Genomic DNA, 13,876 nt, shown 5'->3' with positions numbered 1-13,876 from the left:
CTTTTGTGCTTGTACTTGACTGTCAGATGGCTCCCTTCTTGCCACTGTTTGATGTGACTGTCACTCATGCACAAAATTAAGGAGAAAGACTTGCAGGCAGGCAGGCAGCGTAGGAGTAGAGGGGAGCAAGGTGATTTTGTACAATGTCCCTCTAATGAGATTCTATTCTAGGCATCTTTGAGAAAGTTGTACAAATTTTTGCCCTGTGAATGTTAGGTATCTCATATGAGTTAGCTGAACATAGTCGTATAATTTTATCCCTGTGCACTAACCGATGGGGGGATGGGGGCGTAGTTCATTAGGATAACTGTGCTAAGTCAGTGCTGTTTTTATTCGGATGACATGTCACTCTAATTACAGTACATACTTACGTTTTTGAACCGACTTAATTTCTTCTGTAAGTTAATTTTTTATATGTGAAAGTGTCGTAGGTAGAAGTAGGTCAGATGTCCATATCTTTTCCGTCACTCAATAACAGGATGTGGTCTACCTCAGAACAGTTCCTTACCTGAGCTCTTCATTTATAAATCAGACAGTTGTAGTATTCATGTCATGCATACGTTTTCAAGTTACCTGTCTATTAGCTGTCCCATTGATTGTGTAGGCCTATATTCTCTTGACATCCACTGCAGTAAAAAATGAATAGACACTACAAGGGGGGGGGGGCATTTTATACTTTTTTAGTATTGTTATTGGTCATTGTGAATATGAGATGGCTTGCTGGCTATACATGTAATCACCTTGGAACCTCCTTGAGTGTGGAGGCCTGAGTTACACCCTCTCTAAGCTCATTCATGTTTTGTTCATGAGTTTTTTATTAATTTCGTTAATGTTTAAATTGTTTCCTGGCTTTAAAAAGTGCTTTAAAGGTTGGTTATTTGTATGGGTACATACATTTATGTCTGCATATTTTCCACTCATTCTTAGCCCATCTCAAGGGATGCAGAGGAATGGAGATGGGAGTGATTTATCCCCATCGCAACATTTTCCTCCTTCATTCATTGCTCTTCTACTTCATTTCCCTCACTCAGAGCTCCTCCCATCCAAGAAATGACCACACCGCCAGCTGTTGCTACATTTCACCTCACTTAACCCATATATTTCTGGAATGAAGAGATTTTAAATGTAGCTAGCTCTGGCTCTGGTCATAGCATTGCAACTTTGTGAAGACTATGGGAGGCTGGCTGGCCTGTGTTTTTGTAGCCCATTTCTGTTGCAAGTTTGTTGTCACTTCTGACATTGTGTGGTGAACACTTTGAATGGTCGGCCTTTATCATTTCTGAAGGAAGCTTATTTGTGTCAGCCATGGAGGACACATAGCCTTTGTTGCTCATGAGAGCCAGTCAAAACAAGGTTTGTTGATCATTTACAATGGAAATGTGAAGAAAAAAAGTCTGCAGAAAAGGGTTTCATATATATATTAAAAACTTGGTGAATCAGAAATTCTGTGACCTCAAAAATGAACGCATAAGTTGGCCTACGTGAAGGCCTATAGTATGGAGCTTGGAGATTGGGATGATGAATAGGAACAACTTCCATGTAATAGATTAGAAATTTAGAATATCCACCCCCCCCCCTTCCCCTAACAACAACAAAGTCATATATTATATGCTTATTATTGCACTTGCAATTCCAATATTTGATCATTTAAAACTATTTACTTATGTAGAATTCAGTGAATTAACACAAAAACATTAATGTCAACCAACTAAACAACAAAACAAAGTGTACCAGGGAATTCCCTGAAACCCTATACATGAAGTTATGATTCATTGCTGTGGAAGGTATGTAGGTGGACATGCAACAATGCAACCATTAATCATATATCTAGTTGAATCGGAGCTTGATCTGTTTTTGTTTTCCTGGGGGGGGGGGGGGGTTGGTAAACATGTTTACATGCAGCTAGCACTTATTATGAATACATTTGTAAGATACATTTGTTTTTGACATTCCTGATATCTTCCATTTGTCAGTCAAATTGAACTGAAACAGACTTTCATGAAATTGTCTGTTAAGAGTCAGAATAGTGTTAACTCATATACATTAACACAGAGCTACCACCCTTTTAGCTCTCAACAGTCAAAATATTCTCTTGTGTTTTACTAAAAGAAAAATGACTCAATTAAAGCCAGCCATCCATCAGACATGAAAGCATGAGCAAATTACATACTAGTTCTGGTAATAAAGGCAATAGCATTCAGCATTCTAAAGTGACATATTCATCATCATGGCTACCAGGCAATCAAGAAACCAAACGCCAACTAAATTGTGCAACCACAAAATGAAATTTGGAGGTAATTACAATAATTGTCCTGCCTGGTTACTAACTTCTTTCTGGCAAACATAAACCAAGGAAAAAACTAGTAGGCAGTTCTGACATTCAGCTTTGTTGAGCAGTAATCTGTCGATATTCTTCCAACATTGTACAATTTACTCAAACTCTATATCATAAGGAGATAGTGAAAATGTCGAAATTACAAATATCTTGTGAGCTGCATGATTGACTTCAAATTTTTGTCCCATTCTGAATCATTAGTACAATATTGAGAACATTACATTTATTCTAATATTACAAGAAAATAGTCAATAGTTAAATTTTTCCATTCTGACAACTATTTTGAAGTCATGCAATTCAAGGACAAACAAAACTTATTAATTTGAACCAAAGGACCTATTTATTAGTAATTCATGAGGAAGAAGTGCACCTCTCCAGAACACTATCAAGACATAACACTACATATATATACATGTACATGTACTTGTTTGTAGGCGTATATCTCATGCGCTGTATTAATGCAGTCGGTGCAACACATTGAACCATATGGGTGATGTAGAATCCATGTACTACGAGCGATAGAGCCAGGTATGGTATGTTATATGTAGCAGGGAATTGTAGAGGGGCATATTTATGCATGCCTCGTAGCCATGTGTTGAAGTACAAATGACATTTGCCCAAAATTGTGTGTGCTTTCATGTGAACTGTGCCCTCTGCAAATTTGCAGAGGGTCGCCTGAAATTTGTTTTTGATCGGCAATTCCGGCATCCCTCCGTCTTATTTGTAGACAGCAAGTATCACTATAAGGAGGGTAGAAGAGCACTGGGCTGAGTGACATGCATAATTTGGCAATGAATTCCCTAACAATTGCTAACATTAAACATGTTGCTGCAACAGGAAAAGCCCAACATGTTCTAGCATTAGTATTGTTTACTGCAGGAATGAAAAGAATTATGATCATGGTATGTTTAAATCATCAAAACAAAAACTGTAGTTCATGTCCAAGACGGAGTAGATAATGATTTGTTGTTAAAATAAAAGAAAAATTGCAAATTACCATTAATTAGATTATAGTCCTATAAAGTATCAATTTTCTACAGCTACGTGTACAATACTTGTACATGTAGATAGATATATTTCATAAGCTACTTTTTATAGGTAGTTAGCGATGGTTTCTTGAGAATTTGTTGATTTTGTTTAGAATGTTGTCAAAACTGCTGCAATGATTAATGATAGATTACTCATATATATTATATAATTATTTCAATGCTAATTTGATGAGAGATGTTCCTGATGAAGGACACCCCCTCCTGCCTACAGACAGGCAAACCAAGAGACTGAAAGGCCACCCTGGCCTGCCTGCATTCATCTGGCTGGCGAGTGACGTCTAGATCTTGTGTACTGACTGCAAGATGAATGTACCTATGAGCTAATAGGCATGTTGACATTTGGTAGCGCTTAAATCTCATCTTAGGCAGATTGATATTAGGCAAGGCCCATGTCATCATTTTTACTCTGCTATTAGATGAGATTACGGCATCTTTACATGCACAGTTTTCATTTTAATGCTCCTCCGTGATTACACTCTACCTAATCTTCTCCATCCTTTCCTAGCAAGGTGCTATAAAATAATCAATGTCAACTTTGAATTATAACATAGCTTCTGAGATCCTTTTCTTTTTTATCTGGTTAAGGCATATCTTTGTACAAAACGTAGTTATTACTAAAGATTTGCAATTTTGTTCCTGAATTTTATGTGTAAACATGATTTCAAGGACTGCATGTCTGTCAGTGATGAAAATGAAATCATTCTTACATGCATCAACAATCTGCAAAAGATTTCCCACGTAACAATGTCTATTTGCATGATATACTTTGTATGGAATTGTTTGTGCCAAGTGCCTACCAACTTCACAATCAATGCATTTGAATGAAAATGAATGATTAATTACCAAATGATATTTAGTCCTCTATGTTTGGTGTAGTTTGCTTCTTCAATAAATGCATATTTGTTCAGTATGTTCAAGATAAATATCTGCAGTGGACTGAAAAGACTAAAGTGCAAGGTTACAATCTTGAAAGGGATTTATGAAAACCACTATTCCCTCTTGAACAAAGATTTTTAAACTGTTCAATGAATGTGGTAATGCCAAGTTTCCTTCAGACATCAAAACAATGTTATATCCATGAATTCAAAGGGTGTGATTTTAAAGTAAACAATCAATATTTTATATAATTTCTAGGTTTTTCCCATTTGCTGTAGAAATTATTGAAAGAAAAGGGATAGATTTTAAAAGTTGGATCACCTAATATGCATTGAAAGAGCTGGGCCTCTATTATTTCAATAAGATTACTTATTATACTAATTACATAATTTTCTTTGGACTTATTCATATGTTTGCCTTGAGTTTTATTTAATCTTTTATGTATTCCATTCCAGCCAGTCGCCATTTTGTAAGCACACTTGCTCGTTCAACCACATGTTTTGAGTGGTAATTCTTCACTTGTGTGTGTCTGATGATTATTGACAGCCAATTAATTTGTCCTTTTATTATTATGAGGTTTGCTTGTTTAATTATGTATATGCATGTATAATGTACAATGTGCACATGCCTATTGGAAACTGCCCATATTGCTAGTATTAGCATTTTATGTCTGAATAACATGAAACAAACACCTGGACATTTTAGAAATAGGATTCTGGTTCTAGCGTACATTTCTGCCTGGTTTGAATTGTTTAAAGTCCACTCTGTTAAATTCTCATTACCGGTATACATTACAAGGGAATCTGTTTGAAATGAATCAGGGCATGTGTAACTGCCATGCATAATAATATCATCTAATAGTAAAGAGGTGTGAATTCAAATTGTACCACTAAAGTCCACTATTTACCTAAACATGACCCACTTCATTATCATGCATCTGTGAATTTCCTACCATGCACTACAAAGCTATGTATGTGTGTGTGCCGGCCGTAATTATAAAGGCGCAAAAGCATTTAATCAATTCCCTAGGGGACCACGTTGAATTAAAATTGGATCAATTAACGCTATGAGGACCATAGTATATGTATGTAATGACATAGGAATATGGATACTATTGACTGCCCTGTAGTATAATTGTATTTGATTTGCCTTGGTCTAAATGAGTCTGTTGACATACAATTGGCAGTGAAGAGGTCAAAGGGCTCGATCTCATTGTTATTGACAATGAGTCACATAAATGGCCCATCACACCTACATGTCGTGTGGGCTGTGGGTATGTACATCATCTGTCATTACTATTCTCTACACACAACCTACAGCAGTTTGACGAACCGATGTTTCATGGGTGTGGGTATATTCCTGTTCAGACCGTCACCCTGCAATACTGAAGCCACATTGTACTTATGAATTTTGGACACAGGCTTTCTTTCAATAAGACACTTAAGATTTCAATGAATCTCCCCTCATTCATCTTATTCTTCCAATGCTACTAGAACTAGAACACACAGTTCTTTTAGGATTTCTGTAGTAGATGCTACAATTTTGGTTGATTTTGTTTCAAGTTTCCAGACATCTTTCAGAGCTTTCTAGGGCTAAATTGCTCACCGCTCTTTAATGTTTTTTCATTGTCACTTCAAAATTTCATGTTTGTGTTTTATACACAAGGAAATATTTTTTAAAAAGAACTTGAGAAGTGTCTTTTAGATGTAAACTTAGTGGTCAAATCAGAACTTTGGAATATGGTGTCAAAAATGATAGCAGGATTAAACATATTCTAATCATAGCCTACAGCTAGAAAACCAATTATGCCTTGAGATTTTCACAAAATACGAAATATGAACAATCTTTTTTTGTTTTTTTAGGACCAAGGTTTAATGTGTTTTAATTTCATTGTGGTAAGCTCATTCTCAGAAGGATAGAAATTCTGTTTCTTGCCAAAAGTGTCAAAATGGTGCAAATCATCTCTTCATTCACATAAAAGAGAAGTTATCATAGCCTGCTTGGTCACTTGTTTTTAAGCATTGAATCAAGCCAAGAATATGCAGTAAACACACGCTCTTCGTAGACCTCGTGCCACATATCAGAAATTCAGGGGGGAAGGGGAAAAGACAAAATATGAGAGGGGAAACCCTTTGCTCACCTTACTGATTTAAGATGATGAGTCATGCTAGAGCTGAGGCCTATCCCTCAGGGAAAGGGGTAGAGGACATGAATGAAATCTTTTACCTCAAATGTATTAGCACATTCAGTCCATTGGATGATTAAAGAAATTGTGCAGATTTTCTCTAAAGCCTACGCATATGATTTTCTGTTGTATGTTGGCAGACCCTCAAAGTTTGACAGTCAAAAGGTCAGGAAAATGCCATGAGATATGTCTGAATGGAATGAAAGTTTGATGAAAATACCAAGATACAGAACATATCACAGTAATATGAGCAACCATCATTCTCAATGAAGGGCAACTGTCCAATTATGCTTGACATATAGAAACTCCGGTAGAGAATTTAGAATTTCATTCGCATCGATTCGAAATCTCATGAATATGAGTAGAAGCATTGGGAGTATAGTAACACACTGTCATTTCTCATGGCATGTTAAAGGACATGTCTTCAAATTCCTGAGATGAGAAATAAAGCAATTGCAGAGCATGGCACATATGCAATATTTTGTCAAGTGTTCTTCATTGATTGCTCTAAATCTTACTGAGGTCTTGTTTCTGCCTCCCGGGCCGTTTCAATCACCCAGAGATTCGATCACCTTTGAAGCATGAACATTCAGGGCATAATCGATACAGAGATCACTGGGGATGTATGATACCCTGCTGTCGACTTTGTTTTCCTGTCTTTCAGATTCATATCCAGAATTTGTTAACCCTTTCACTTTGAAAAGAAGGCAGGGGATCCAGACCATGCAGGGAGAATTAGTGAAAGTAAATGATAAATGAAGTACGCAGGGATAATTACATTTGATTGATTTGAGGTGTTATTGTCTTCTTGAAGTTGTTTTAATCGCTCTATGGTTAGAGCATATGCTGGTACATGCCTTTTGATTACCTTGCCACAGCATCTGACCTGATGAGATCAAAAGGTCATTGGTTGAGACTATAAAGCTTTAGTGCCTTTATCATTAGGATATTACATCTCCAGGTGAAATCGACCCTTTGATAAATCACTTTAAGTCCATAGTGCATTAGTACTACTAGGCACTTGATTGACTTTGGGTTATAGGCATAATCACAGGATTATTATATTCATGCCAGAATTGCCAGTTTCTTTCCAAGTGCAAGTGCTTTATTGATTGATTTATTTATTAAGTTTTCATAATAGTCTACATTAGAATATTGCAATATTTTATGCATATTTAAGATACACTATCATAAGTTGATAAAGGTAAGTATATGTCAATCAGAAATGTGAAAGACTGGTAAAATTACAGGTACTTACACAGAAATACTGATAAGTAGAAGCAGTATCAATAACTAACCAAATCACAAAGTAATGCATAACAGAAAATATGTTAATTTCATTCATGGCAGTGTTATTTTCTCCTATTTGCTGTATTCATAGCTTGAAAAACTGACTAATTTCATTTTCCTTTTGTATCTCAACAGGTGTACAGAGAAGTTAAAATTATGAAATTACTAGACCATCCAAATATAGGTAAGTACATAAAATTCCTACTGTCTCGATAACGATATTCATTGCATAATGTTCATGCATTAGAGATAGTTACTGTTTGATGTATCATACACTGTCAACCGATAGAATCATTGTGCTCTCAAGTTAGTATTGAAGGAGTTTATTTCCTCTCTTCACTTCTATCATGAGAGCCAGAAAGGTACCAACTCTTTTTAACAGTATAGTGTCAATCAATTTCCTTCTCAACTGGAGATTGGAAATAATAATGTGCAGTTAACTTACCTCACAAATAAGCTTGTCCCTATCTAATCCATGCATAAAGCTTGATCACATCTATTATTATGAAATCTAGTATGCAGGAAGCACCATGGTTATTTGAGGATCCCATCTAAATGAGTTACCATCATGGTTTATTAAGGTGATGACATCACCTCCATATTGTCTCCATGGTAACCAAGCTTAGCCATTACCAAGGCATCATCTCACCATGGTTACAGTAAGATTAGTGATTAGTCATTGATCGGTTAGAAACAAACTTAATGTACCCTAAGGACTTTTGGTGCTGTTTGTTAGCTGGATTTTCTCCTCTCCTTCATTCTTCTCTCCTTCATTCTTCTCTTAGCTCACCTTTCATGATTAATTGTTTTTCTATCCATAAATAGTTTTCAATCGTTACCATAATTTCAAAGAGTGCCATTTTATTTATAACTCTCTTTTCTCAAGCTCTAGTACTGCTTCCAATTTATCAAATGCAACATCTAAAATACAACATCTAAAAAGGGCTTGGTATAAACTAATCAAGTCATTCTTCATCCTCATGGATGTTCTTCTCTGCATGTAATAAAATATAACTCAAAAGCATTCTGGATGCCATAACATGTTATTGCCTGTATTTCAGATGATTGTTGATAGGAATTTATTTTAAAAAAAATAGAATTTAATTTTTGGCAAACATGAGTTTAATATTAGATAGAACTTCAAGCTATCATGTTATTTACAAATCACCCATCTGGTTTTCAAAAAATGATAATAACATAATTGTTATTTTCGCTATTAGTTGTTGTATAATGCAATATTTGTATTTTTAAAAAATCATAAAAGATGGAATTATTCTATTTTCAAAAAGTTGAGTCACTTTAACAAGTACACAGCACATATTGAATCTCTTTGTCTTTTCATCCCTGTAAAATGGGTAAGCAGTGGATTTCAAGTAAATATGTAGCTGTAGAAGTTAATCAACACAAGCATGCTGAATTTATTTGGGACCATCACTATAAATCGCCTTTGGAGTAGGATAAAGTTACATATAATATACAAAGAGAATAATGTAGAGATTGTCCACAGCCTGAAACTGTTGTGTGGGTGATGATATTTAGGATGGTGATCAGATGATAGTACACATATGGATTTCTTTAAGCCAGTCTCAGAGAGAATTAAGATCAGTATATTGTATCCATAGAGGATAAAACAGGAAAATTTCCACTCCAAGTATGAATTTATTAAAGTTTATGCAAAATTGGATAGAGCTTTGATAAAAATGTTGAGAATCATAATTATGTAATGTTCTTGCCTGGGAGTATCTCTTTACTGATAATCCCTACACATTCTTCCAGTATATTGCAAGTGTAAAAGGATTTATTGACTTCATACATGTCTCATAGTAGTCATGTATTCAAAGATAAATCCAATCCTTGTAATAAGCTCATTTATATGAAAGCAGAACATTTGCAAAACTTTGAAATAAATCAAACCGATGATAAGAGATTTATGAATTTGTAAAATATGAGATCAATGAGTCTTTGCGAATCTCATATTGGCAGTTTGATCAGGGGATTGTGACATAGTCGCAGATAATTCCTCCAACTGTCTTGTACACAAATATTAATTTCTGTTTTTCTACTAAGCGCCTTCTTCCTTTGGGCACCAATCAAAATATCCTATGGATAGCATATTACTATAAGTCCTCTAAAGAGAAAAGATCCTCCTGAATTTTAGTTATTTTGTATGTTGCAACAAATCGGAAAGTTGTCCCCCACTACATCACATATTTTATGCAGCTGGTTGTGCTTTGTGAAAGTTGAAAATTGAAAGAGTTTTTTTTAATTGTTTTTATTAATTTAAGATTATAGATATTATGATTATGTTGAATCTAGTACAAATGTAAGATATCTAACCATAAATGCAAGTTTGTCTTCAAGCTTTATTGGATACATTGTATACTAAATGGGTAATTTGTATTGTAACTTGATTTGTATAGTGTACTCCTTTCACATCTTAAGAAGATAAGAATTAGTTTTTTATGATTCTTCCATTTTGACTTAAAATTATAAGTTTAAAAGATATTATGTGATACAAAGGCCGAGAATCTTGATTCTTTGATGTACTGATATTATTGCACAGTAATAGTTGCTATTTCCGTGTTGTAAATTCATGTAGTATTTTTTTGTCCTTTTAAAGAAAATGAAAATGTGATCGAAAAGACAAACATTTATATAAAGGATCCTGTTCTTAATGAACAGTATTTTTTATTTTGTAATTTTGATGGAAATATTTACATAACAGTTATTTCTTGTATCACATCAGCTGACATAGCACGCTTGGTAGCCAAGTATGTTGTGTTAAACCCCTGTTTCAATATTTGCCTGCTATATCCATGGTGGCCTCTGATCAATAATGCGCATGAGGTACAGGAATATTTGAGAATAGTGTAATACATTTTGATAGTGTATCGTCATGATAGAGTCCTCCGTACTATCTTGCTGTGACAACTAGTATATAGTCCCTAAGGTCCTGTAGGAAGCAACTTAAAAAGCTTCTGCTACACTTTGTGAGTGGTGATGGGTTATAGGAGGAATTGGGGATGTTCAAATACCACCTCTATTTACCAAGGAGCGCATCACCTGCCTCAGGGTCAGTCAGAGGATGGAGCTATGCCTGTTATCTTCTACCAATGCTCAATGAAGCTTGCATGGGCCATGCAAAAGAGGGAGATTGGATGGAGACAAGGCGCCACAACACACTTTACTGTGCGCCTAGATTATATTCCCTCTCTTTTTCTTTCTCCCCTCTCTCTTTGTCTTTCTACCCCTTACTTTTCCTCCATGTCTTCCTCTTTCTTGATCACCTCTCCCCTATCTCTCCCTCTTTCTCTGTATCTTTCCTCTCTCCAGTTCTCATTACTGTCATATTTTTTTCTCCTGATTTCATAAATCCTTATTCATATTTCCATTATCTGCAAGAAAAATAAATATTGAGATGTTTCAGAATCAAATTTTGTTTCTTTTACCCTCCATTGTTAATATGAATCCAATATTGTTATTCTCAAGACTTTCCTATTGAGACGTCAATCAAAATTGTGAAAGTAATACTCATTAAAAAACATATACATGTAGATGGGGACTCACATACCTGTACATGTATGTACAGTATTGTTAGCTTCAATAGAGTATGTTATTTGTTTACAGATTGGCAAGTCTATGTGAGCATTGTGTGATAATTGTCCTTGCATGCATGTATGTATACCTTAGTGACATTATAGGCCTACATGAAGCATAGTATACATGTAGTTACATGTATGCTTAGAATTCCAATAATACCACGAGCGTCATTTTCTGAGCAAGCTGACGTCATCTCAAATTGACCATTGATTACCACCGATAGGAACTACCCATATGCTCATTGCATTCTCATTATCGTCTGGATTCATAGAAAGCAGTATGAGATGTGCTATTGTGTAGATGATCATTGGAAAGATGACTGGCCCAATCTCACTCAATGTTACTTTGCTTCAAGATCAAGCTAGTAATCATTGGTTCAGATGGCAATAAATTGAAAATAAGTGAATGAAAATTTCCTGCGAAAAAAATGGATTTAATTTGATTTGATAATGAAAAAAAGAATTTTGAAAGATGTTCATTTTTCCTACCGTTATGAACGTTGATGACAGTATTGTTGAATTTGAAGGAAAAAAGGGACAATGTTTCCCATTTACTTTGAGACTACCCTTCAATTAAATCTCACAAACATTGTTATATTAAAGACAAAATTACTTCAAAAGTTGATGCTTGATGATGAACATATGGTGGAAGTAGAAAATGATTGTAATTATTGAAAGGTATATGCAAAACATCGATTGAAAGAGAATTCATTACTCAGCAGTGACACAACATACATTCATTAGAGATGAACCCCCCCCCCCTTCCCTCTAAGCATATTCCTTGAAATGGATGCAATTGTTACTGAAGATAGCGGTTAGACTGTGGTTAATTGGAATAACAGCCATTCAATGTCGCATGATTGAGCACAGCTCCAATGCTGGGTATTTTTATTCCTTCCCAGTGGCCTCCTCTGGTACATTGATCCAATGGGCCATTTTCCCTGTACTACACTTCACAATTCTCAGTACTAGTTCCATAGGTGGATGTTATTATATTAGATGTCTACTTGGCATAATTAGCTTGTGTATCTTTCATCCAAACTAGGTGAATTAGGAATTAGGAATTAGGAATTCTGATTTTAGAAACATGCCTTCAGAATTTACTTCCTTCAATTACCTTTATTTTTGTCCAGGAGCTGTCTGAATGGTTAAAGATTGCTCTTGTGAAGCAGAGACAGTCGTATCTCATTTTCCAAAATATACATTGAACAGTTGTTTTATTCAGGGCTAAAAAAAAGAATAAATAGAAGGAATCAAGTCATCTTTAGATTTTTATTTGATTATAAGTTTCGTGTTACATTGAAGAGACTTGTTATCAAGTTTCCAACCCGTGGAACAGAGTGATGAAGAGCTCTTCAATTTCCTTCAATTTAGAAATCAGGTCCTTGCGTCAGAAGGCAAATATAGAGTACATACAATTCCTACAATTTATTTGTGAAACCATCATATACCAGGTTTTCAGTGTGTGATGTACGTCATGTATATTTGCCAACTTCCGGCTGTGTCTGCTGGATGTTGTTAAAGCGTGCGAGCTGAGCAGTTATAATGTCATTTTCCAACTAATGTTTTGAGTTTAGATGATTTATCTGCTCGATGATGACAGTGACTAGAGTGAAACTAGATGTAAACAGTCCAATTGGATTGAGGTAATGAATAGTATCTACCTCACATCATCTCCTCCATTTACCAAGTCTATCCCTCATCCTGTTCTTATGTTGGTGAACTTCTCTTATTTTCAGATTACTTTTTTCAATCTCTGTTTCATTCCCTGTTCCAGTTTTCGTTTTTGAAAAATATTTGAATTGTATTTTTCTTTTTTTGTACATTGCAGTGAAATTGTTTGAGGTGATAGAGACGGACAAGACGTTATACCTTGCAATGGAGTATGCCAGCGGAGGTGAAGTCTTTGACTATCTTGTAGCACATGGAAGGATGAAGGAGAAAGAAGCCAGGGCCAAGTTCAGACAAGTATGACCATCTTTTTTCCCCTTCTTATAATGCTTCACAAGAAAATAATTAATATGAAAAATAGGGATTTATAGACTAGCACTTATATTTCAATGCACAATGGTATCAGTTGCTATTGGCTTCATCAAATGAACTCATTGTATTTATTTATGGGATTTTCCTTGTTTGATAATTTTATGTATTTTGTTTTTTTGGGGGAGATGGGAGTGATGTGTATATACACAAACTGTTTATAGTCTCGTATGTAGATATTAAATAGTGTTATATTGAATTACATATTGGTAATTGTCAATTAGTAGACAATAGCAGGACTTTATGGGATATAAACTAAATTATGATAATTGCAAATGAAGTGGCAAGTTTCAGAATCATTTGGGCCCAGACACTTTGTAACATAGAAATTATAGCGAACTGAATACACCACAATTTTCCAATCATCAAGGAAGCATGATTTTCTTTCGCATCAAAATAGCAATCATGCATTATGTAATGCTACATTGTATATATGCTCCTATATCAATTACCAAGTTGATACTTGGTACTTGTATGACAAGGACACTTCAGGCTGGAGCTA

At 35.1% G+C, this 13,876-nt stretch overlaps 1 protein-coding gene across 9 annotated transcripts in view; it reads left to right on the top strand.

Annotated features, from left to right (window-relative positions):
- The window catches only part of LOC592325 (MAP/microtubule affinity-regulating kinase 3), an 81,143-nt gene that overhangs the window by 37,874 nt on the left and 29,393 nt on the right, over positions 1-13,876 (top strand). For all 9 annotated transcript variants that reach the window (XM_030999609.1, XM_791855.5, XM_011668423.2 and 6 more), the window contains exons 5-6: positions 7,871-7,919; positions 13,166-13,302. In XM_030999609.1, coding sequence (XP_030855469.1) covers positions 7,871-7,919; positions 13,166-13,302 — 186 coding nt within the window. The remainder of the gene's footprint in view (positions 1-7,870; positions 7,920-13,165; positions 13,303-13,876) is intronic.

Source organism: Strongylocentrotus purpuratus, unplaced genomic scaffold (genome assembly GCF_000002235.5).
Source record: "Strongylocentrotus purpuratus isolate Spur 01 unplaced genomic scaffold, Spur_5.0 spur5_scaffold_5, whole genome shotgun sequence".
NCBI classification, from domain to species: Eukaryota; Metazoa; Echinodermata; class Echinoidea; order Camarodonta; family Strongylocentrotidae; genus Strongylocentrotus; species Strongylocentrotus purpuratus.
Note: the sequence above shows the minus strand (reverse complement) of the source record. Positions and strands in the feature narration are given on the sequence as shown.